Source organism: Mobula hypostoma, chromosome 30 (assembly GCF_963921235.1).
Source record: "Mobula hypostoma chromosome 30, sMobHyp1.1, whole genome shotgun sequence".
Classification (NCBI taxonomy): domain Eukaryota; kingdom Metazoa; phylum Chordata; class Chondrichthyes; order Myliobatiformes; family Myliobatidae; genus Mobula; species Mobula hypostoma.
Window position 1 is genome coordinate 15,746,434 of NC_086126.1, and position 26,725 is coordinate 15,773,158.

The 26,725-nt window shown below is 52.8% G+C and overlaps 1 protein-coding gene and 1 long non-coding RNA gene across 5 annotated transcripts in view; one reads left to right on the forward strand and one right to left on the reverse strand.

The window, feature by feature from the left end:
* LOC134339751 (EH domain-binding protein 1-like) overlaps positions 1 to 25,342 on the reverse strand; it is a 125,587-nt gene extending 100,245 nt beyond the window's left edge. For all 4 annotated transcript variants that reach the window (XM_063036505.1, XM_063036504.1, XM_063036506.1 and 1 more), the window contains exon 1: positions 24,902 to 25,342. In XM_063036505.1, coding sequence (XP_062892575.1) covers positions 24,902 to 25,005 — 104 coding nt within the window. In that variant the 5' untranslated portion in view covers positions 25,006 to 25,342. The remainder of the gene's footprint in view (positions 1 to 24,901) is intronic.
* On the forward strand, positions 1,795 to 3,028 carry LOC134339537 (uncharacterized). The gene is made up of 3 exons (XR_010016425.1): positions 1,795 to 2,138; positions 2,534 to 2,588; positions 2,646 to 3,028. It is a non-coding gene; the product is annotated as an uncharacterized LOC134339537 (long non-coding RNA).
* Positions 25,343 to 26,725: the final 1,383 nt, after the last annotated feature.

The window sequence follows — 26,725 nt, forward strand, 5'->3', positions numbered from 1 at the left end:
CTTCGGCCCAACCACGGGCTCCTAGCCTCATCGCAGGCATAGCCCTCCCCGCCATCGAATTGAATTGACTTTATTATTTACATCCTTCAAATACAGGAGTAAAAACCTTTATGTCACGTCTCCGTTCAAATGTGTAATTAATCGTAATTTAGAATAATTTATATTATGTCCAACAGGATAGTCAGTACAACATCGAAATACAATTCTATCGGCACGAATTAATCAGTCTGGTGGCCTGGTGGAAGAAGCTGTCCCGGAGCCTGTTGGTCCTGGCTTTTATGCTGCGGTACTGTTTCCCGGATGGGTAGCAGCTGGAACAGTTTGTGGTTTGGGGTGACTCAGCTCCCCGATGATCCTCCAGGCCCTTTTTACACACCTCTTTCTGTAAATGCCCTGAATAGTGGGAAGTTCACATCTACAGATGCGCTGGGCTGTCCGCACCACTCTCTGCAGAGTCCTGTGATTGAGGGAGGTACAGTTCCCGTACCAGGCAGTGATGCAGCCAGTCAGGATGCTCTCAATTGTGCCCCGGTAGAAAGTCCTTAGGATTTGGGGGCCCATACCAAACTTCCTCAACCGTCTGAGGTGAAAGAGGCGCTGTTGTGCTTTTTTCACCACACAGCCGGTACGTACAGACCACATGAGAGCCTCTGTGAAGTTTATGCCAAGGATCCCTTCCAAAGGCAGTGTCTCAGCAGGACCCCCACCTCCCAGGACATGCCCTCTTCACATTACAACCATTGGGGAGGAGGTTCTCCCAGAGAGTGGTGAATCTGTGGAATTCTCCGCCCAATGAAGCAGTGGAGGCTGCCTCAGTAAATATATTTAAGACAAGATTGGATAGATTTTTGCACAGTAGGGGAATTGTGGGTCGTGGGGAAAAGGCAGGTAGGTGGAGATGAGTCCGTGGTCAGATCAGCCATGATCTTATTGAACGGTGGAGCAGGCTCGACGGGCCAGATGGCCGACTCCTGCTCCCGTTTCTTACGTTCTTATCTAAAGACACACACTCAATGATTCAGGAACAGCTTCTTCCCCTCTGCCAGCAGATTTCTGAATGGCCCATGAACCTCATTTTCCTTTACTTCTGGACCATATATTCATTTTTGTAACCTCTGGCAATTTTACGTCTTTGCATTGTACTGCTGTCGTCCAAACAACCGGTTTTAAGCCGTGTAAGTCAGTGTTAATAAACCTGATTCCAGTTCAGTCAGGGGATTGAGGGTTGGAATTGGGATGTTACGTTAGAGCACAAGACATAGGAACAGAATTAGGCCATTCAGCCCATCCAGTCTGCTCCGGCATTCCATCATGGCTGATCCCGGATCCCACTCAACCCCATACACCTGCCTTCTCGCCACATCCTTTGATGCCCTGCCCGATCAGGAAATGATCAACTTTCGCCTTAAATATACCCACTGACTTGGCCTCCACCGCAGTCTGTGGCAGATACACTACTCTCTGGCTAAAAAATCCCTCCTTATCTCTGTTCTAAAGGGTCACCCCTCAATTTTGAGGTTATGCCCTCTAGTTCTGGATACCCCCACTAGGGGAAACAACCTCTCCACATCCATCCTATCTAGTCCCTTTAACATTCGGCAGACTTTAATGAGAACCCCCCTCCCCCCCCGCCGGCATTCTTCTAAATTCCAGTGAGTACAGGCCCAAAGCTGCCAAACACTCCTCATATGTTAACCCCTTCATTCCCAGAACCATCCTCATGAACCTCCTCTGGACTCTCTCCAATGACAACACGTCCTTTCTGAGATACGGGGCCCAAAACTGTAGACAATCCTCCAAGTGTGGCCTAATTAGTGTCTTATAAAGCCTCAGCCTCATTTCTTTGCTTTTATATTGAGGTGTTGGGATACAAGCTGGACAGAGTTTGAACGAGATAGTTGATACATCATTGAGGTGTTGGGATACAGGCTGGACAGAGATTGAACAAGATGGTTGATACATCATTGAGGTGTTGGGATACGGGCTGGACAGAGATTGAACAAGATGGTTGATATATATCATTGAGGTGTTGGGATACAGGCTGGACAGAGATTGAACAAGATGGTTGATACATCATTGAGGTGTTGGGATACGGGCTGGAGAGAGATTGAATAAGATGGTTGATATATATCATTGAGGTGTTGGGATACAGGCTGGACAGAGTTTGAACGAGATGATTGATATGTATCATTGAGGTGTTGGGATACAGGCTGGACAGAGTTTGAACGAGATGGTTGATATGTATCATTGAGGTGTTGGGATACAGGCTGGACAGAGTTTGAATGAGATGGTTGATATGTATCATTGAGGTGTTGGGATACAGGCTGGACAGAGTTTGAACGAGATGGTTGATATATTATTGAGGTGTTGGGATACAGGCTGGACAGAGATTGAACAAGATGGTTGATATGTATCATTGAGGTGTTGGGATACAGGCTGGACAGAGTTTGAACGAGATGGTTGATATATTATTGAGGTGTTGGGATACAGGCTGGACAGAGATTGAACAAGATGGTTGATATGTGTCATTGAGGTGTTGGGATGCAGACTGGACAGAGATTGAACAAGATGGTTGATATATCACTGAGGTGTTGGGATACAGGCTGGAGAGAGATTGAACAAGATGGTTGATATATATCATTGAGGTGTTGGGATACAGGCTGGACAGAGATTGAACAAGATGGTTGATACATCATTGAGGTGTTGGGATACGGGCTGGAGAGAGATTGAATAAGATGGTTGATATATATCATTGAGGTGTTGGGATACAGGCTGGACAGAGTTTGAACGAGATGGTTGATATGTATCATTGAGGTGTTGGGATACAGGCTGGACAGAGTTTGAACGAGATGGTTGATATGTATCATTGAGGTGTTGGGATACAGGCTGGACAGAGTTTGAACGAGATGGTTGATATGTATCATTGAGGTGTTGGGATACAGGCTGGACAGAGTTTGAACGAGATGGTTGATATATTATTGAGGTGTTGGGATACAGGCTGGACAGAGATTGAACAAGATGGTTGATATGTATCATTGAGGTGTTGGGATACAGGCTGGACAGAGTTTGAACGAGATGGTTGATATATTATTGAGGTGTTGGGATACAGGCTGGACAGAGATTGAACAAGATGGTTGATATGTGTCATTGAGGTGTTGGGATGCAGACTGGACAGAGATTGAACAAGATGGTTGATATATCACTGAGGTGTTGGGATACAGGCTGGACAGAGATTGAACAAGATGGTTGATACATCATTGAGGTGTTGGGATACGGGCTGGAGAGAGATTGAATAAGATGGTTGATATGTATCATTGAGGTGTTGGGATACAGGCTGGACAGAGTTTGAACGAGATGGTTGATATGTATCATTGAGGTGTTGGGATACAGGCTGGACAGAGTTTGAACGAGATGGTTGATATATTATTGAGGTGTTGGGATACAGGCTGGACAGAGATTGAACAAGATGGTTGATATGTATCATTGAGGTGTTGGGATACAGGCTGGACAGAGTTTGAACGAGATGGTTGATATATTATTGAGGTGTTGGGATACAGGCTGGACAGAGATTGAACAAGATGGTTGATATGTGTCATTGAGGTGTTGGGATGCAGACTGGACAGAGATTGAACAAGATGGTTGATATATCACTGAGGTGTTGGGATACAGGCTGGACAGAGATTGAACAAGATGGTTGATACATCATTGAGGTGTTGGGATACGGGCTGGAGAGAGATTGAATAAGATGGTTGATATATATCATTGAGGTGTTGGGATACAGGCTGGACAGAGATTGAACAAGATGGTTGATACATCATTGAGGTGTTGGGATACGGGCTGGAGAGAGATTGAATAAGATGGTTGATATATATCATTGAGGTGTTGGGATACAGGCTGGACAGAGTTTGAACGAGATGGTTGATATGTATCATTGAGGTGTTGGGATACAGGCTGGACAGAGTTTGAACGAGATGGTTGATATGTATCATTGAGGTGTTGGGATACAGGCTGGACAGAGTTTGAACGAGATGGTTGATATGTATCATTGAGGTGTTGGGATACAGGCTGGACAGAGTTTGAACGAGATGGTTGATATATTATTGAGGTGTTGGGATACAGGCTGGACAGAGATTGAACAAGATGGTTGATATGTATCATTGAGGTGTTGGGATACAGGCTGGACAGAGTTTGAACGAGATGGTTGATATATTATTGAGGTGTTGGGATACAGGCTGGACAGAGATTGAACAAGATGGTTGATATGTGTCATTGAGGTGTTGGGATGCAGACTGGACAGAGATTGAACAAGATGGTTGATATATCACTGAGGTGTTGGGATACAGGCTGGACAGAGATTGAACAAGATGGTTGATACATCATTGAGGTGTTGGGATACGGGCTGGACAGAGATTGAACAAGATGGTTGATATATATCATTGAGGTGTTGGGATACAGGCTGGACAGAGATTGAACAAGATGGTTGATACATCATTGAGGTGTTGGGATACGGGCTGGAGAGAGATTGAATAAGATGGTTGATATATATCATTGAGGTGTTGGGATACAGGCTGGACAGAGATTGAACAAGATGGTTGATACATCATTGAGGTGTTGGGATACGGGCTGGAGAGAGATTGAATAAGATGGTTGATATATATCATTGAGGTGTTGGGATACAGGCTGGACAGAGTTTGAACGAGATGGTTGATATGTATCATTGAGGTGTTGGGATACAGGCTGGACAGAGTTTGAACGAGATGGTTGATATGTATCATTGAGGTGTTGGGATACAGGCTGGACAGAGTTTGAACGAGATGGTTGATATATTATTGAGGTGTTGGGATACAGGCTGGACAGAGATTGAACAAGATGGTTGATATGTACCATTGAGGTTTTGGGATACAGGCTGGACAGAGTTTGAACGAGATGGTTGATATATTATTGAGGTGTTGGGATACAGGCTGGACGGAGATTGAACAAGATGGTTGATATGTGTCATTGAGGTGTTGGGATGCAGACTGGACAGAGATTGAACAAGATGGTTGATATATCACTGAGGTGGTGGGATACAGACTGGACAGAGGTTGAACAAGATGGACAGAGAATGAGCGGACGGAACCAGCTGGGAGAAAAATAGTGACGGTGGTGGAAGTGGATACAGTAGGGTTTTTTAAGAGCCTCTTGGATAGGTACATGGAGCTTAGAAAAATAGAGGGCCATGCTGTGGGCTAATTCTAGGCAGCTTCTAGAGTAGGTTATATGGTCGGCAGAACGTTGTTGGCCTGTAGATTTCAGCGTTTCTATGTTCACCTTTAACCCATGACCTCTGGTTGTAGGCCCTCCTGACCTCAGTGGAAAAAAGCCTGTTTACATTTACCCTATCTATACCCCTCATAATTTTGTACACCTGCATCAAATCTCCCCTCCTAGATGACGGACGTTGCCTCCTGTAGACAGGGTGGGGAGGGATGTGCCTGTGATTTATTGGGCAGAGCTTACAACCCTCTGCAGCTTGGTACATCCCTGTGAATTCGAATTGCCACGTCAGACCATGATGCAATCAGCCAGGGCAGGGCGTGCACACCAGTGCAGGAACTGCCAATATTTCAGTTCCAAACCCCGCATTCTGGTCAGCGTACGCCTGGAAGAACCGAAAAGATTGTCTGAGCGGAGTTTACGGGACGTCATGGTGTAGGCACATCACCAAAGACGAGTACGTTTGCACTGATGTACTGTGGAGAACATCCTAGCTGGTTGTGTCATCTTCTGGTCCGGAAGGATTGGTGAAGGCAGCAGAGGGTTGTGAACTCAGCCAGCGTCATCGTGGGCGCTGGTTCCCGCCCCCCCCTCCAGCGCCAAGGACATCTACAAAGGGCGATGCCTCCAAAAGGTGGCATCGGTCAGCAAGGACCCCCATCACCCAAGACGTGCCCTCGTCTCATCACTACGACAGATTTCTACAGATGTACTGTGGAGAGCATTCTGACTGGCTGATCACCGAGTGGTTGTGAGGGTGGGGGTCGACTGCACAGGATCGAAACAAGCTGCAGAGAGTTGTAAACTCAGTCAGCTCCCTCATGGGCACCAGCCTTCGTAGTATCCAGGACATCTTCAAGGAGCGGTGCCTCAGAAAGGCAGCGCCCATCACTAAGGACCCCCATCACCCAGGACATGCCCTCTTCTCATTGCTACCATCAGGGAGGAGGTACAGGAGCCTGAAGGCACCCACTCAACGATTCAAGAACAGCTTCTTCCCCTCTGCCATCCGATTTCTAAATGGACATTGAAACTGTGAACACTACCTCACCATTTTCGCCCTATGTTACTGTATTTTCCATCTGGTAGACATTTATCTTACTGTAACTTGGTTCCTTAAGGTTGTTCAGGCCGGGGGTGGTAACGGGGACAAGCTCCCCTATTAAACGCTCCCAATGGCGTGCGACTAAAACAGTCTGACAACCAAGTCCAACTCCCGGCCTTCACCTGTGGCCTAGCTACTAAGCCTGGGGGAACCGTTTCTACTGACAGGAGAAGGGTTGAAGGCGGGTTACTCGCTACGGGCAGACGGGGCTCGTCGGCCGTGGTCTGCAGCTCACCTAGGAGAAGGAATACTCCGATTTCCAAACTCCGCTGCCTTGCGGCTGTACCCGCTCTCGGGGAAGGCTTCGGGGGTGAACCCGGAGGGTAAAATCCGGAGCTGGAGCCCCTGAGGCAGCCCTGCGTCGAGTTCGACGCTGACCGGCAACTCCTGGTACCCAAACTGTGTCGGGGTCTGCCGTTGCGTTGGGCTCATCGGATGCGTGGAGGGCGGGGGGGGGAGCTTGCTGCACGGGCAACAGCTCGCTTTCCGTATCGTACTGCCCGGACCTGCCCTTCTAGACAGCTAGGACACAATATCCGTGGTGGACTCTGACCGACGGAGGCCTCCGGCACTCAGACTAAAGTTTACACCATATTTTACGCTTCGGAATACGGGAGGAAACCCCGCACAGTCACGGGGAGAACGTGCACACCTCTCACAGGCAGTGGTCCAATTGAACCCGTTCACTGGTGCTGTAATAGGCTACACTGATCGCTGGACCCCCCACCCCCCACCCCGACGGCCCGATAGATACGTTCATAAATCATACCGCGTTGTAAACCCCATTAGACCATAAGGTACAGGAGCAGAATCAGGCCATTCGGCCCATCGAATATCATCACGGCTGATCTGTTTTCCCTCTCAGCCCCCCAATCTCCCGCCTTCTCCCTGTATCACCAATCAAGAATCTACCAACCTCTGCCTGAAACATACATAAAGACTCGGCCTCCACAGCCCACAGAACTCACCACCCTCTGGCTAAAGAAGTTCTGTTCTGAAAAGGACGCCCCCCCCCCCATCCTGAGGCCGTGCCCTCTGGTCTTGGACTCCCCCCACCACCACAGGAAGCATCCTCTCCGCATCCACGCTATCGGGCCTTTCGCCATCAGATAGATTTCAATGAGGTCACCTCTCACCTTAAACCAGTGTCCTCCCCCCCGCCCCATTTCTTGATTTCAGAACCCTGAGGAAAAACTGTGCACATTCACCCTATCTGTATCCCTTGTGATTTTATACCCCTCATGATCTCGATATGATCACCCCCTTGAGGACAAAGTCGCAGCCTGTCGAACCTCTCCCTACAACCTGGGCCCTCAGGTCCTGGGAACTTCCCAGTAAATCCTTTTTGTACTTTTTAACCAGTTTAACAACATCTTTACTCCAGCAGTTGGCAGGATGGAGAGACATCTCTACCAAAGGAGGTGTAAGGTGTTCCTTCCCTCCGCTGGCCTGCAGGTCACCCTTGGACGAGGTGTAGCACCTGCTTAGCCACCTCGATCAGGGTCAGGCGAAGCCGCGGGAGCGGGTGGTGGACGGTCGTACGAGCAGCCGGTGCAGATCACAACTCCTGGTTGTGCGACCACTGTCACCAGGCAATCTCTGAAGAGCTTTGACCATGGTGGGGGTCACCCGTCTGGTGAAGTCACTGCCCGGAAGGCGGCGATGGCAAACCACCTCTGTCGGACATTTTGCCAAGAACAGTCACGGGGAGACCACGATCGCCCGTGCTGTATGGCACGGCGCAAAAACGAACCAACCCATTGGCAGGGAGGCCAGAACCAAAACATAATACTCCAAGCGAGGACTCACCACCATCTTGTACAACTGCAACACACCTCCCGCCTTCTGTATTCTGCACCCCGACTACTCGACAGCCCACAAGTGTCACCACAACGGCGCTGACGTAGCGTGCCCGCGATTCCCCAGCTCCAGCCTGTAGGTCTTTGGAATGCGGGAGGAAACCGGAGCACTCGGAGGAAACCCACGCGGTCACGGGGAGAACGTACAAACTCCTCCTGAGCCGTGGGCGGAAATTGGACCCTGATCGTACAAATCGGCTGCTTTAAAGCGATGCTCTAACCACTGCGCTACTCTGCCGTCCCCCCCACCCGTGTCCAACCGCGACCCCACTTTCAGGGAACCATGTACCTGAACTCCAAGGGGCCTCTACTCTACACTAATCCTCGGGGCCCGACCATTCACGGTGGAAAGCCTCCGTCAATTGTTGGCTTTCGAGCGCATGTCACCTTGCACGAGTTGGAATTAAACTCCATTTGCCCCACCTTGGCCCATCTCACTGAATCAAACCTGGAGGTCGAGGGAGGTTGGGCCAGCAGAGTCCAGAAGAGCGAGAGACGTGGGTCCGATTGAAACCCAGGATCGGGAGGCAGGGGTTAGCGGGGTGGATATTCAGAGGGTGCCTCCCCTCAGTGAGGGTGTCTAGGGCAGAGGCAGAATGATCAGAAGATGAGGGATTTCTTGCAAGGGTGGTGAATTTTTAGGATATGCCAGTCCTAAGGCGTTGGGGGGAGGTGGGTCTGGGAATGGGGCAGGAACGTGGAGTTGAGATCACCCCACTGGACTGTACAAAGTGTGAATGGCCTGAATCTCCTCCTATCCCTTTTGCTCTGTGTGGCTTCAACAGTATTTGATCCTTTGGCTGTGGGTGATGGGGCTAGGGAGGGTCATGGGACCCCTCTGGGTGGGTGGGGGGAGATGGGGGCTCTTGAGATATGGGGTGGGGTCCCAGGACCCAGGGGTGATGGAGTACAGGGATCCTGACTACCGGGGTGGGGGGGGAAGCCCTCATCACCCAGAACATGTCCCCTTCTCACTGCGACTGTTAAGGAGAAAGTTTGGGAGCCTGAAGGCACACACTCAGTGCTTTAAGAACAACTTTTACCCCTCCGCCATCAGATTTTTGAACAGACAACAGAGTTAGAGTCAAGTTGACTATCACTGGCGTGTGACGTAAAAACTTGTCTTGGCAGCAGCAATACATAATAAAAACTATAAATTACAGGCAGAAAAAAAAATATCTACAAAAATGAAGTTAAATAAGTGTTCATGGGTTCAATGTCCATTTGGGAATTGGAAGGCAGAGGGGAAGAAGCAACACACAACACGCTGGAGGAACTCAGCAGGTCGGGCAGCATCCGTGGAAAAGATCGGTCGAGGTTTCGGGCTGGAACCCATCGTCAGGACTGTAGAGGGAAGGGGCAGAGGCCCTAGAAAGAAGGTGGGGGGAGGGTGGGAAGGAGAAGGCTGGTAGGTTCCAGGTGAAAAACCAGTAAGAGGGGAAGGAGCTGTTCCTGAATCGTTGAATGTGCGCCTTCCGGGCTTCTGTACCTCCTCCCTGATGGTGACAATGAGAAGAGGGCGTGTGTTGTGTGGTGGGGGGTCCTTAATGATGGACGCTGCCTTCTTGAGGTATCATTCCTTGAAGATGTCCTGGATACGACGGAGGCTAGTGCCCATAAGGGAGCTGACTGAGTTTACAACTCTCTGCAGCTTCTTTAGATTCTGCGCAATGCCCCTCCCCTCCCCCCAGTACCAGACAGTGACGCGGCCAGTTAGGACACTCTCCGCGGGGACATCTGTAGACACTTGTGAGGACACTGACGATGGCGACAGTCTGTCTCGAGTTCACGAGCCTGGGCGGAAGGTCTGGAGATCCTGAGATGTCCAGTCGTCAAGGTCCCCCTCTCGGCCTCACCGGTGCGGCCCAAAGGAAAGCTTATGAAGCGATACGTTTGGCTCCAGCTCGGCTACAGGAGCTGCCGGAACGATACTCAGAGACGTCCGGCTGCCACAGGGGCTCCACTCCGGAGTTGCTGTCTGGGTTTTACTCCCGCAGCCTTCGCCACAAATTCCAGGAATGAAAGGATTATCATACGAGGAATGTTAGATGGTTCTGGGTCTGTACTTTCTGGAATTCAGAAGGAATGAGGGGGGTGTGGAGGAACCTCACTGAAACCTTTCATACGTTGACAGGCCTAAACAGAGTAGATGTAGAAAGGACGTTTCCCATGGTGGGGGAGTCTAGGACAAGCCTCAGGATAGAGGGGCGTCCTTTTAAGACATACGCGGAGAAATTTGTCTAGCCAGAGGGTGGTGAATTTGTGGAACTTGTTACCACAGGCAGCTGTGGAGGTCGGGTCGTTGGGCGTATTTAAGGCAGAGCTCTGTAGGTTCTTTGCTGGACGTGGCAGCAGAGGTTATGGGGAGAAGGCCGGGAAGTGGGGCTGAGGGGGGGAAAAAAAAGATCAGCCATGATTGAATGGTGGAGCAGACTCGATGGGCCAAATGACCTAATTCTGCTCTTATGTATTATGGCTATTTACTCGTAGCTGAGGATCTGGTTCACGAGCACCAGGACCTGTAGGCCTGCGTACAACGCGTAAACAACCTCCTCTCTTCTGCACTTACTTTCTAAATGTACATTTCTTTTGCATTTCATAGTTTCGTTATTATGTAACCGCGTATGATGTACTCACCCATGCCAGTAACTCTCATCACAAGTCTGGAAGAGGGAGCTGGGGCTTCAGGATCCCATGGGAGATGGGGTTTGGGCTCTCGAGACCCACGGGTGCTTTCGGGGACTCATGGGCGAAGGGGTCAAGGTGAGGAGCTGAAAAGGGATTTGGCCCTGGGGGCAGGGGTGGGACACATTGGTGATGGGGATTGGGTTCCTGGGGCAGGTGCTGGAGCTCAGAGTCACGGGTGAAGGAGATTGGGCTTGTGGGAAGGGTGGGTGGGGTCCCAGGCGATGGGAGGGCTCTTGGACCCATGGGTGAAGAGGATTGGGATTCTGGGTTGGGGTCCTAGGACCCATGGGAGAAGGGGAATGTACTTCTGGGATGGGGTTGGTGTCACAGGACCCATGGGCAATGAGGATTGGGATCCTGAGATTGGGGGGGGGGTGTAGGTCCTCAGATCCATGGATGAAGGGGATTGGGCTCCTGAGGTAGGCTGTGAGGTCCTGAAACCAAAGGTCAAAGGGAGTTGGGCTCCTGGGATAGGGTGTGAGGTCCCAGGACCCATGGGTGAAGAGGACAGGGCTTCTGAGACCGGGGTGGGGGGGGGTGGGGTTGAGGTCCCAGCACATCTAGGTGTGCAGTGGGTTAACAGAAGACACCGACTCTGTTCCCGCTTCCCCATTTCCGCAGGACTTCCCCTCTCGGAGGCTGCTCAGTTCCTCATGAAATGGGGAACTGTGTGGGGAGGGGGAGGGGCTTGCTCGGGAAGGCGAGGGTTCGGGGGGTCTCGTTCTGGGAGCGGACCCCTCTCCACAGCTCATCCCAGGGAGGTAAGATGGGTGGGCAGAGAGGGCGCGGTCACTGGGGGGGGGGGCAGTTCGCCGCGAACGTCGCACTGTCGCTCAACTGGTCCTGGCACTCCAATAGAGAGACCCCCTTCCCCACCTTCTCTTCTCGTCTCCTCACCAGCCAGCAGCACCCCCCCAAGACACCCCCGGACAGTCTCTCTTCCCACCCCCACCCACCCAATCGTGCCCGAAAGCACGTCCCACCAGGTTCAAGGATGGCTTCCACCCCTTATGAGAGTCACTGCCCACCCCTTAGGAGGAGGAGGAGGTGGACTGACGACCTCACAATCTGCCCCATTGCCATCTTGTGCCTTATTGTCTGCCTGCACGGCACTCTCCCCACTGCTGTCACACTTTATTCTGCTTCTAAGACCAGGGAGGTTATGCTGCAACTGTACAGGGTACTGGTGAGGCCGGACCTGGAGTACTGCGTACTACCAGGGGAGACTGAATGCCCTGGGGCTGTACTCGCTGGAATTCGGAAGAATGAGAGGAGATCTTATAGAAACATATAAAACTTGTGAGAGGGATAGTTAAAATAGAGGCAGGAAAGTTGTTTCCACTGGTAGGTGAGACTAGAACCAGGGGACATAGCCTCAAGATTCGGGGGAGTAGATTCAGGACGGAGATGAGGAGGAACCGCTTTTCCCAGAGGGTGGTGAATCGGTGGAATTCTCTGCCCAATGAAGCAGTGGAGGCTACCTCCGTAAATATATTTAAGACAAGGTTGGATAGATTTTTGCACAGTAGGGGAATTAAGGGTTATGGGGAAAAGGCAGGTGGGTGGAGATGAGTCCGTGGTCAGATCAGCCATGATCTTATTGAATGGCGGAGCAGGCTCGACGGGCCAGATGGCCGACTCCTGCTCCCGTTTCTTGTGTTCTCGTGTATTTGTTATCGTTTCACCTTATTCTAGCTGAATGAACTGATCTGCTCTGTATGAACAGTGTGCAGTTTTCTCTTTGTACGGGCTTCCGCCGTCACCTGTAGTGCCAGCACCGAGGGTTCTCATCTGACCTGGGAGCCTCCGTCGGCTTGCCAGAGTTTTAGAGTCATTACTGTGGTTAATCGCCCCAGGGTCACAGAGTCAGGCGAGCCATTCGGCCCATCTAGTCCGGGCTGAGCCATTTAAACAGCCTCCCCCCACCACTCGGCCTGCACCGGGATCGAATCCCCCAATGCCCACCCTTGGAGGACACGGTAGTGTAGCGGTCAGCACGACGGTTTACGGTGCAGGCGACCCGGGTTCAATTCCCGCTGCTGCCTGGAGCGAGTTTGTACGTTCTCCCCGCTGACCGCCTGGGTGTCCTCCCACAGCCCAAAGATGTGCCACTTGATAGGTTAATCGATTATTGCAAAATACCCCTCCCATCCAAACGCCCCTTAAACACTGAAATCGAGCTCGCACGCACCACTTGTGCTAGCAGCTCGTTCCACACTCACCACCCTCTGAGTGAAGATGTTTGCCCTCGTGTTCCCCTTAAACTTTTCACATTTTACCCTTAACCCATGACCTCCCGGTTGTAGTCACACCCAACCTGTGTGGAAAAAGCCCTCCCCACACCCCCCCCCCGACCACAGACGCTGCCTGGCCTGCTGAGTTCCTCCAGCATTTTCTGTGTGTTGCTCGGATTTCCAGCGTCTGCAGATTTTCCCTTGTTTGTGGAAACAAAGCCTGATTGCATTTACCCTCATAATTTTGTATACCTCTATCAAATCTCCCCTATATTCTTCTACATTCCAAGAAATAAAGTCCCAACCTGTTCAATCTTTCCTTATAACTCAGATCCTCCAGACCTGAAAACACCCTTGTAAATTTTCTCTGCACTCTTTCAACCTTGTTTACATCTTTCCTGTGGGTAGGTGACCAAAACTGTACACAATACTCCAAATTAGGCCTCACCAACGTCTGATACAACTTCAACATAACATCCCAGCTCCTGTACTCAATATGCACTTTGTCTGTACCGTTAGCCAAGTTGGAGTCAGGAGTATGTAATGGGCGATAGTTCAATATTCACACCAGTACACTACCCCACCAAATCAGCAAAGGATTAACAAGCCTCATTTGCTTACAATGGTGGTTTAGCTTTTCTATTTTAAGAAATAAACAAATACCATTGTTTTCCCCATTTCAGTTAGTGGTGTGACATCACTGTTCAAACATTGGCACTCCCATGGCAGGGAGAGGGAGTCAGACACAGAGTGAAGCTCCCTCCACACCGTCCCATCACACAGTCCCGGGGTCAGACACAGAGTGAAGCTCCCTCCACACCGTCCCATCACACACTCCCGGGGTCAGACACAGAGTGAAGCTCCCTCCACACCGTCCCATCACACACTCCCGGGGTCAGACACAGAGTGAAGCTCCCTCCACACCGTCCCATCACACACTCCCGGGGTCAGACACAGAGTGAAGCTCCCTCCACACCGTCCCATCACACACTCCCGGGGTCAGACACAGAGTGAAGCTCCCTCCACGCCGTCCCATCACACACTCCCGGGGTCAGACACAGAGTGAAGCCACCTCCACACCGTCCCATCACACACTCCCGGGGTCAGACATGGAGTGAAGCTCCCTCCACACCGTCCCATCACACACTCCCGGGGTCAGACACAGAGTGAAGCTCCCTCCACACCGTCCCATCACACACTCCCGGGGTCAGACACAGAGTGAAGCCACCTCCACACCGTCCCATCACACACTCCCGGGGTCAGACACAGAGTGAAGCCACCTCCACACCGTCCCATCACACACTCCCGGGGTCAGACACAGAGTGAAGCTCTCTCCACACCGTCCCATCACACACTCCCGGGGTCAGACACAGAGTGAAGCCCCCTTCGCACCGTCCCATCACACACTCCCGGGGTCAGACACAGAGTGAAGCCCCCTCCGCACCGTCCCATCACACACTCCCGGGGTCAGACACAGAGTGAAGCTCCCTCCACACCGTCCCATCACACACTCCCGGGGTCAGACACAGAGTGAAGCTCTCTCCACACCGTCCCATCACACACTCCCGGGGTCAGACACAGAGTGAAGCTCTCTCCACACCGTCCCATCACACACTCCCGGGGTCAGACACAGAGTGAAGCTCCCTCCACACCGTCCCATCACACACTCCCGGGGTCAGACACAGAGTGAAGCTCCCTCTACACCGTCCCATCACACACTCCCGGGGTCAGACACAGAGTGAAGCTCTCTCCACACCGTCCCATCACACACTCCCGGGGTCAGACACAGAGTGAAGCTCCCTCCACACCGTCTCATCACACACTCCCGGGGTCAGACACAGAGTGAAGCTCCCTCCACACCGTCCCATCGCACACTCCCGGGGTCAGACACAGAGTGAAGCTCCCTCTATACCGTCCCATCGCACACTCCCGGGGTCAGACACAGAGTGAAGCTCCCTCTACACCGTCCCATCACACACTCCCGGGGTCAGACACAGAGTGAAGCTCCCTCCGCACCGTCCCATCACACACTCCCGGGGTCAGACACAGAGTGAAGCTCCCTCCACACCGTCCCATCACACACTCCCGGGGTCAGACACAGAGTGAAGCTCCCTCCACACCGTCCCATCACACACTCCCGGGGTCAGACACAGAGTGAAGCTCCCTCCACGCCGTCCCATCACACACTCCCGGGGTCAGACACAGAGTGAAGCCACCTCCACACCGTCCCATCACACACTCCCGGGGTCAGACATGGAGTGAAGCTCCCTCCACACCGTCCCATCACACACTCCCGGGGTCAGACACAGAGTGAAGCTCCCTCCACACCGTCCCATCACACACTCCCGGGGTCAGACACAGAGTGAAGCCACCTCCACACCGTCCCATCACACACTCCCGGGGTCAGACACAGAGTGAAGCCACCTCCACACCGTCCCATCACACACTCCCGGGGTCAGACACAGAGTGAAGCTCTCTCCACACCGTCCCATCACACACTCCCGGGGTCAGACACAGAGTGAAGCCCCCTTCGCACCGTCCCATCACACACTCCCGGGGTCAGACACAGAGTGAAGCCCCCTCCGCACCGTCCCATCACACACTCCCGGGGTCAGACACAGAGTGAAGCTCCCTCCACACCGTCCCATCACACACTCCCGGGGTCAGACACAGAGTGAAGCTCTCTCCACACCGTCCCATCACACACTCCCGGGGTCAGACACAGAGTGAAGCTCTCTCCACACCGTCCCATCACACACTCCCGGGGTCAGACACAGAGTGAAGCTCCCTCCACACCGTCTCATCACACACTCCCGGGGTCAGACACAGAGTGAAGCTCCCTCTACACCGTCCCATCACACACTCCCGGGGTCAGACACAGAGTGAAGCTCTCTCCACACCGTCCCATCACACACTCCCGGGGTCAGACACAGAGTGAAGCTCCCTCCACACCGTCCCATCGCACACTCCCGGGGTCAGACACAGAGTGAAGCTCCCTCTATACCGTCCCATCGCACACTCCCGGGGTCAGACACAGAGTGAAGCTCCCTCTACACCGTCCCATCACACACTCCCGGGGTCAGACACAGAGTGAAGCTCCCTCCCCACCGTCCCATCACACACTCCCGGGGTCAGACACAGAGTGAAGCTCCCTCCCCACCGTCCCATCGCACACTCCCGGGGTCAGACAGAGAGTTATATTATCATGTAATGCAGTGAACTGCTGCTGCTAAGCTAACAACAGATGCTGGTGATGATAAATCTGATTCTGATTCAGGCAGCATCTATGGAGAGGAATAGAGTCAATGTTTTGGGCCAAGATCCTTCATCAGGGCAGGAAAGGAAGTGGGGGGGTGGAGGGGCAGCAAGGTGGTGGGTGGATCTAGGTGAGGGGGAAGGTGGGGGAGGGGGGATGAAGTGAGAAGCTGGCGGTGTGATAGGTGGAAGAGGTAAAAGGAATGAAGGAGGAGGAATCTGACAGGAGAGGACAGAGGACTGAGGTAGGCCTGTGTTGTACGGTTCTATGTTCATTCGATGCACAGTGAAGTACACTTCGACTAGTTGCATCGCGGCCTGGTGCGGGAACACCAGGAACAGAAAAGACGACAAACTTGGCGAACGCAGACCGGTAAAGCCCTCCCCACCGTTGAGCGCATCTACCAGGAACGCCCCCACAAGAAAGCAGCGTCCGTCGTGAAGGATCCAAACCATCCAGGCCAACCTCTCTCCTCGCTGCTGCCTTCAGGAGGAAAGTATAGGAGCCTCCAGGTCCCACACCAGCAGGTTCAGGAACAGTTATTACCCTCTGACCATCAGGCTCCTGAACCCGTGTGGATAACTTCACTCACCTCAACCTTGAACTGACTCCACAACCTACAGACTCACTTTCAAGGACTCTTTAACCATGTAACAATTACAGCACGGAAACAGGCCATCTCGGCCCTTCTGGTCCGTGCCGGACTCTCACCTAGTCCCACCGACCTGCACTCAGCCCATAACCCTCCACTCCTTTTCTGTCCATATATCTATCCAATTTAATTTTAAATGACAACATCAAACCTGCCTCTACCACTTCTGCTGGAAGCTCGTTCCGCACAGCTACCACTCTCTGAGTAAAGAAGCTCCCCCTCATGTTATCCCTAAATTTTACTATTATTATAAAGTAAATTATCAGTATTATTTTTAGATAGATAGATGCTTTATCGATCCGAAAGGAGATTAACGTGTCACAGTGGCATTACAAGTGCACAGATTAGAAGAGAAGTAAGAAGGAGTAAAAAATAAGTTATCTCAAACAGCCTACATCACTTCCCTGGCGATAGGTTGACTCATCACAGAGCCTGATGGCCAAGGGTAAGAATGACCTCATATAGCGCTCTTTGGAGCAGGGCAGTTGTCTCAGTCTGTTACTAAAAGTGCTCCTCTGTTCAGCCAAGGTGGCATGCAGAGGGTGAGAAACGTTGTCCGGAATGGCCAGGATTTTCCGTAGGGTCCCTTGTTCTACCACAGCCTCCAGTGTGTCCAGTTTGACTCCGATAACAGAGCCAGACCTTTCTAATCAGTTTATTGAGCCTGTTGGCATCACCCAGCGTCCAAGCACACCACTGCATAGAAGGGTGCAGTTAGCTTTTTTAAAAAATATTTACATGAGTGGTCTTGTTTTGCACGTTTTTTTTTGGTTAGCCTTTGTTTATGCATTTTTTTTTCAAAGTAAATTACATTATTTCTTTATTTTCATGTTAAAACCTGTAAAAAATAAACTAATTTCATTGTGTATGGAGTGACATCTACAAACTTTGAACCACAACTTGACCAATGCTCCATCTGAGGTGTCCACAAACACATATACACACACACACACACACACACACACTTTTTGCTCCTCACATCGGCACGTTAAGTACGTTTCACAATCGCACGCAGTCTCATTTCCTTTTCCAGTTTCTGATGCGGACGGTGCTGGCAATGTGGAGTTTGCAATGACGTCTCTGCAGATTTTAAGAAGGGGCTTATTTATACCCTTCTTTATTGAAGAAATTATTTAGAGTGCATGTGTTGTTGTCACCGGGTAAAAAACTGCACAGCACAAAATTATTATTTTTTTTTTTACGCACTCTGGTCGTTACAAATTAGAGGAAACTTTGGGCTTGGCCTCTGCAGCCATCTGTGGCAATGAATTCCACAGATTCACCACCCCCGGCGGAAGAAGCTGCCCCAGAGCCTGTTGGTTCTGGCCTTAGTGCTGCGGTACTGTTTGCTAGACGAAAACAACTGGGACAGTTTGTGGTTGGGGTGACTCGGGTCCCCAATGATCCCTCGGGCCCTTTTTACGCACCTGTCTCTGTAAGTGTCCTGAACAGTGGGAAGTTCACATCTACAGGTGCGCTGGGCTGTCCGCACCACTCTCTGCAGAGTCCTGCGATTGAGGGAGGTACAGTTCCCGTACCAGGCAGTGATGCAGCCAGTCAGGGTGCTCTCAGTTGTGCCCCTGTAGAAAGTCCTGAGGATTTGGGGACTTGTGCCAAACTTCTTCAGAGGTGCTGTTGTGCTTTTTACATCACACAGCCGGTATGTACAGACCACGTGAGGTCCTGGGTGATGTGTATACCGAGGGAATTTGAAACTACTCACCCTCTCACCTGCAGTCCCATCGGTCAATAGGGGCTAGCCTGTCTCCAATCCCCCTGTAATCCGCGATTAACTCCTTCAATTTTTCGACAGTGAGGGAGAGGTTGTCTCCTTGGCGCCACAGTGACAGGGCGTGGACCTCCTCTGTGGGCAGCCTTATCATTGTTGGAAATAAGTCCCGTCAAAGTCGTGTCATCTGCAAGTTTGATCGGCAGATCAGAGCTGTGCGTGGCAACGCGGTCACGAAGGCATCTTTCCTGTAGGTAGGTGACCAAAACTGCACACGATGCTCCTGAATTAGGCCTCACCGACGTCTTAGTACGATTTCAACGTAGCGTCCCGTCTCCTGTACTCAATACTGTGATATGGTGTGTGAGCTCCTAACCTGGTCCACGAAGGGGCAGCAGGTTTGTGAGGTGGACTGAGCTGTGCCCATAACTCTCTGCCAGTGTCTGGGGGTCTTGGACGGAGCGGGGCCTGTACCAAGCTATGACACGTCCATTTAGGATGTTTACTGTGGTGGACTGGTGAGGGTCATCAGAGACACGTTAAGTTCTCCTCACCCTCTGAGGACATTGAGTGGCATTACCATCACTGAATCCCTACTATCAAAATCCTGGGGGGGGCGGGGGAGGGGGTTTACCCCTGGCAGGACTATACATTGGGAGTTTGAAAAGGTTTGGCATGTCAACAAATACACTCAAAAACTTCTATAGATGTACCTTGGAGAGCATTCTGACAGGCTGCATCACTGTCTGGTATGGGAGGGTGGGGTTGGCTGTTGCACAGGACTGAAAGAAACTGCAGAAGGTTGTAAATCTAGTCGGCTCCATCTTGGGTACTAGCCTACAAAGTACCCAGGACATCTTCAGGGAGCGGTGTCTCAGAAAGGCAGCGACCATTATTAAGGACTTCCAGCACCCAGGGCATGACCTTTTCTCACTGTTCTCACCAGGGAGGAGATACAGAAGCCTGAAGGCACACACTCAGCGATTCAGGAACAGCTTCTTCCCCTCTGCCATCCGATTGCTGAATTGACATTGAAACCGTGAACAATACTTCACTTTTTAATATATATTATTTCTGCTTTTGCACAATATTTAATCTATTCAATATACGTACACTGTAATTGATATACTTATTTATTTTTTTCCTTCTACATTATGTATTGCATTGAACTGCTGCTGCTAAGTTAACAAATTTCACGTCACATGCCGGTGATAATAAACCAGATTCTGATATTGAACTGGTCTTGCCATATAAACACCGTGGCTACCGAGCAGATCAAAGGCTAGGAATCCTGTGTAACTCACCTCCTGACTCCTCAGAGCCCGTCCACCATCGACAAGGCTCAGGTCAGGAGTGTAATGGAATACTCGCCACTCGCCTGGATGAGTGAAGCTCCATCAACACTCGAGGAGCTCGACACTATCCAGTACCAGGCAGCCCACTCGATTGGTACCCCTTCCACAAGCGTCCAATCCCCCCACCACCGATCAACAGTCACAGGAGAGTGTACTATCGACAAGATGCACTGAAACAACACACCAAAGTTCCCCAGACAGCACCTTCCAGACCCCACGACCACCACCATCTCGAAGGACGAGAACAGCAGATACCAGGGAACCCCACCACTGGGAAATCCCCCTCCAAGTCACTCACCATCCTGACCTGGAAACATACCACCGTTCCTTCATTGTCTCTGGGTCAAAATCGTGGAATTCCCCTCCCTAACAGCACTGTGGATGTCCCTACACCTCAGGTTCAAGAAGGGAGCTCAACACCACCTTCTGAAGGGCAACTAGGGATGGGCAATAAATGCTGGCTTACGCCCACATCCCGTAAATTAATAAATCAAAAAAAAACAGAGGCACTGTTACCCTGTTTGAACAGAGACCACAGAAAGCATTGTATATGGATATAGCCACACACACTGCAATTCAGTGTTCCTCTGTTATCATTGTACTGTTGTCACAAAGTTAACACATTTCACAAGACATGCCAGTGGTATTAAATCTGATCCTGATACCAGCAACTCCTCCACTGACTGTCTATACCTCCAGCCAGCATAACCAAAGACCTCAACCATCCCGGAACCTCCCTCCCCACCCTCCCCATAGGCAGAAGACACAAATGCTTGACAAATCATTCCACCAGGCTCCAGGACAGCTTCGAGCCCGCTGTTATGTTCTCATTACTCGATCGGCACGCTCATAATTTCAGAAACTTGCACCGCGTCCAACTCACGCCGTCACCGTCCCGGAGGCGCATAGCAGGCCCGTGGCAGAAGGAGCTGCACCGTAAACACCAGCCTTCCTCCATCTCCACTTCTCGCCACCTCAGTAACGCGGTCGGCGTAATCAAAGACCACCCCCCCCCCCCACCTGAGCTGGATGTTCTCTCTCCCGGCAGTCAGAGGGTACGCAGGCCGGAGAACACGTACCGCCGGGCTGAGGGGCGGCTCAGTACGAGGTGGCGAACACAGCGTTTCACTTGGCCACCCAAGCTCATTCCCCACTGCTGCCTTTAAGGAGTTTGCACGCTCTCCCCCCGTGACTGGGCGGGTTTCCTGCTGGTGTTCCGCTCCCCGCCCACAGTCCCAAAGACGCACCAGTCGATGATTACAAATTGTCCCGTGATTAGGCTGGGGTTAAATCGGAGGGATTGCTGGGCAGCGCAACTCGTAGGACCTATTCTCGCTGTATGTGTGTGCGCGCGCGCCCTTAACTCCTGGTGGAGTTGTCGGGCGCTGTCATGACAAGCTTCTTGCACCGATCTTTTCGGTATGCTCATCGTACGGCGTGTCTTGGGCATCTGAAACCTGGCGGAGCCCATCCCTCTCCAGGTTTTTTGTTAAAACGAGGTCGAGTTGTCAGCTCGACACCCAACCCAGACGCGGATGGAGAGCGTGCACGGGAGCCGGCCGGATTCGAACTCGGGACCTCTCACCCCGAAGTCCAGCGCTGATGCCACTACGCCACTGGCTGGCTATTTCGTGCTGTATCCCCATCAATAAATAAAAGCCACACACATCAAAGTTGCTGGTGAACGCAGCAGGCCAGGCAGCATCTCTAGGAAGAGGGACAGTCGACGTTTCAGGCCGAGACCCTTCGTCAGGACTAACTGAAGGAAAAGCTAGTAAGAGATTTGAAAGTGGGAGGGGGAGGGGGAGATCCGAAATGATAGGAGAAGACAGGAGGGGGAGGGATGGAGCCAAGAGCTGGACAGGTGATTAGCAAAAGGGATATGAGAGGATCATGGGACAGGAGGTCCGGGGAGAAAGACAAGGGGGGGCGGAACCCAGAGGATGGACAAGGGGTATATTCAGAGGGACAGAGGGAGAAAAAGGAGAGAGAGAGAAAGAATGTGTGTATATAAATAACGGATGGGGTACGAGGGGGAGGTGGGGCATTAGTGGAAGTTAGAAAAGTCGACGTTCATGCCATCAGGTTGGAGGCTACCCAGACAGAATATAAGGTGTTGTTCCTCCAACCTGAGTGTGGCTTCATTTTTACAGTAGAGGAGGCCGTGATAGACATGTCAGAATGGGAATGGGACGTGGAATTAAAATGTGTGGCCACTGGGAGATCCTGCTTTCTCTGGCGGACAGAGCGTAGGTGTTCAGCGAAACTGTCTCCCAGTCTGCGTCGGATCTCGCCAATATATAGAAGGCCACATCAGGAGCATTGGATGCAGTATATCACCCCAGTCGACTCACAGGTGAAGTGTCGCCTCACCTGGAAGGACTGTCTGGGGCCCTGAATGGTGGTAAGGGAGGAAGTGTAAGGGCATGTGTAGCACTTGTTCCGCTTACAAGGATAAGTGTCAGGAGGGAGATCAGTGGGGAGGGATTGTGGGGACGAATGGACAAGGGAGTCGCGTAGGGAGTGATCCCTGCGGAAAGCAGAGGGGCGGGGGAGGGAAAGATGTGCTTAGTGGTGGGATCCCGTTGGAGGTGGCAGAAGTTACAGAGAATAATATGTTGGTCGCCAGCTCCTACCCTTGCTGCTATCAGACTTGGGAACATATGCTAGCGTATGAACTCTCCACACTCTACCCGTTACGCCGCTGGCGTTCGGGGCAGCAGTGAAGGTCGTCTATCTCTGGCGACGTTCGGGGCCGCCTCCACCCTGTCAGTCGCACAAGTCCCGGGCACACCGACGCAGACGGAGTCTTCCTTGCTGTCTCTGTAACCATTTTGTCCGACCAGTCAGGGTTGTTAAGCCCCGAACCTGGAGGGGCCGGTGGACCACCCTTGGTCTGGCCTCTAACCTTTGACCTGTCTGGCACACCAAGAACCAAAGCACAAGGCCCTGACTCCAGCCAACGCAGCCCCCCCCACCCCCCGGGTCATCGAGACAGGCGAGCCTCCAGACCCGACAGCAAGGTCGTGGTCCTCTCGGAGAGAAAGGATGAAGGTCTGATCTCCTCAGCCGGTTCAATATGTCCTTTGCCCCTCCTTCCCGACCTGCACAGCACGTCCTCCGAAACTCTCACTAAATCAGTGCACGATCGGCGTGGATGACACACAAAAAAGTGTATAGAAACATAGAAAACCCACAGCACAATACATGTCCTTCAGCCCACAAAGCTGCCGAACATGTCCCTACTGTAGAAATCACCTAGGGTGACCCATAGCCCTCCATTTCTCTAAGGTCAATGTACCTGTCCAAACTTCCAGTAATTACCTCTTCTCCTTCAGCAGTCCCCATGTCCCTCTCAAAACTTACTTCCTCACCTGCCCATCACCTCCCCCTTCCCCCTCTTCCATGACCTCCGATCAGATTCCCCCCACTCCAGCCCCGTTTCTCTTTTCACCCATCAACTCCCCAGCTCCCTGCTCTTCCACCCCCATCCTTTTCCCGGTTTCACCCACCACCTTCTTACTCTGACCCATCCCCGTTTCGTTCTGGTCCTGCAGCAGGGTCCCTGGAACTGCGGGAGGAAACTGGAGCACCTGGGGGAAACCCACGCCGTCGCGGGGAGAGCGTACAAACTCCTGACGGGCAGAATGAAGCACCACGGTCAGCACGGACGCGCTTGGCCCCAGGGCCCCCTTGCTGCATCACCACGGCAACAGGCAGGAAGTAATGACCATGGCCACAAAGGAGGCAATTCGGCCCACTGGGTTCATACTAGCCCCCCACTTCCTATCCACCCCATCACTGACCTCCCCTTCTGTTCTAGCGCACTACCCAAACCAACTCCGCTTTCTGTGCTCAAACAATTGTGTTCCCCTCCCTCCCCATCACTGTGATCCATCTAGACCAGCGCCCCCCCCCCCCAAGTCGGGCGCAGCACTTCCAAATAAGACGCAGAGGGAGCAGGAAGAAGCCATTCGACCCCCCAAAACTCTGTTTTAGGGTGAGAGGAGGAAGGTTTAAAGGGGCAGGGTCCAAACCCCTATCCTCCCCCCACAGAGGGTATATAGAACGAGCTGTCAGAGGAGGCGGGGGCAAAGACAACCGGGGGATCTGAGAGCCCGTTTCCGAGCGGTGACTCCTCAGTTCCAGTTCCCCACTGGCCCTCGAGACGTCACGTATTAGCGACTCACAGGGGAAGTACAGCACAGGCCCCTCGGCCCATCCTGCCCGTACTGACCTCTAGACCAGCCTGCCAGCGCGTTCTCCCTCATCCTGCCCCGGTCTCACTTTACGCCGCTGTCTGCGTCACGATCTACCCCGCCACGGCCTTCGGGCATTTAATTCCGCCGAGAAAGGACCCCTCCACCCCGCGAGTTAAAGATTTCTTCTACTTTGACGCGACCAGCTCCTGACAGCAGTTCTCTTCCTCTCTCCTACTTGACAGCTCCCCCTCCCCACCCCATCTACTGGGGGACATCCCGTCCTCTGTGACCCGAACCATCTCCCCTCCCTCAAGGCGGACAGACCACCCCCCACCACCACCACCACCACCCCAACCACCAAAAGTTTTAACCCCACCCCGGAGAAGCCAAAAGGGGTTGCAATTACAAGGAAGGAAGGCAGAAATTACACTGAGACGAACAAGCAATTCACTTCCTTAATCTCCGGCCCCGGGTTTAAAAAAACAACGCGGAATAATGTGCACATCCGCTCTCTGAACGGCGCCGGCGCTCCCAAAACTTCAGAAAAGAAACCAGTCAAACTTACCATTTCTTGGTGCATTCGACGGTCAGCTCCTGATACGAGGCGACAAACTGGAACTTAAACGCTCGCTTGTTGACCCGCTGAAGCCTCTTCCAGACCGAAGTCATCGCCGCGGGGCGCCCGGCGGAGGGGAGAGTTCTCACTTCAGGAATGCGCTGTCACCGCTTGCGACCGAGAGCGCCGGACCGGGGAGGCAGAGTCCTCGGCGGCAGATGCCCCCATACGCGCTCCAGAGAGAGTGCGGGCGGGCGAAGAGTAAGTGAAACTCAAGCCGGCTTCCCCGCCCCGGGCGGTTTCAGCCCCCTCTGCCGGGGGGACAGCCCGGATCTCGGCCAACACTCCGCTCTTGCCCCCGAACCCCGAAACACGTGCGTCCAGTGAATGACAGACCGAGACTTTGCTTCGAGTCAAGGGTGACGCCTCTCTCTCCTTCCCTCCCACCCTGACCCTGTCTGTCTCTCTCTCTGTGTGAGTGTTTCTCTGGGTTTATTGACACGGTCCGCAGGCGGCCAATCACCGCCCGGCTCGGCGGAGTTTATTGTTAAAACAGACAGGCAGAGGAAACTGGCAGAAAACGTGTATCTGCGGGGGAGGAGTGGAGGGGAGGGAAGGAGGGAGGAGAGGAGGGGAGGGAGGGGAGGGGAGGGGGGTAGAGAGGAGGGGAGGGGGAGGGGGAAGGGGAAGGGGAGGGGGAGGGGGGAAGGGGAAGGGGAGGGGGAGGGAGGAGAGGAGGGGAGGGGAGGGAAGGGAAGGAGGGAGGGAAGGGCGGGGAAGGATGGAGGGGAAGGAGGGAGGAGAGGAGGGGAGGGAGGAGAGGGGGAGGGAAGGGAAGAGGGGAGGGGAGGGAAGGAGGGGAGGGAAGGGAAGAGGGGAAGGAGGGAGGGAAGGGAGGGGAAGGAGGGAGGAGAGGAGGGGAGGGTGGAGAGGGGGAGGGAAGGGAAGAGGGGAGGGAAGGGAGGGGAAGGAGGGAGGGAAGGGAGGGGGGGAGGGGAAGGAGGGAAGGGAGGGGAAGGAGGGAGGGGAAGGAGAGAGGAAGGAGAGGAGGGAGGGTGAGAGGAAGGGGAGAAGAGGAAGGGGTAGGGGAAGAGAGGAGGGGAGAGTGGGAAAGGAGTGAGGGTAGGAGAGAGGATAAGAAAGTGAGGGAGCGTAGGAAAGGGGTGAGGGTAGAAGAGGGAGAGTAGGAAAGGGGTGAGGGTAGGAGGGGAGGGAGGGGAGTAGGAAAGGGGTGAGGGTAGGAGAGAGGGGAACAGTAGGATAGGGAGGGGGTGGGAGGGTAGGAAAGGAACAAGGGCAGGAGGGGGCGAGTAGGAAATGGGCGAGAGTAGGGGGGATGGAGGATAGGAGGGGAGAAGGAAAGGGGCGAGGGTAGGAAAAGGGGAGGGAGAGTAAGAAGGTGAGGGAGGAGAGGAGAGGGAGGTGAGGGAGAGTAGGAGGGGGGTAGGAGGGGAGGAAGGGTAGGAGGTGGAGGGAGGGTAGGAGAGGGGAGGAAGGGTAGGAGGAGGTGGAGGGAGGGTAGGAGAGGGTGAGAGAGGGAAAGAGGAAGGGTGGGAAGGAGAAGGGAGAGAGGGAGAGGGATGTAGGGAGGGAAGTGGGCAGGCGAGAGGGAGGCTAGGAGAGGGAACAAGGCAGGAGAGGGAGAGAGAGGTAAAGAGAAAGAGGCAGAAGGGAAGTAAGGAAAGTGAAAGAGAGGAGGGGAGGGAAGAATAGAGAAGAAGGGAAGGGTGGGGAAAAAGGAGGGGGAACGAAGGAGAGGGAGAGGAGAAAGGGGAGAAGAAACAAGAGAGATGAGGGGAGGAGGGAAGGAGAGAGAGGGGAAGGAGAGAGGAA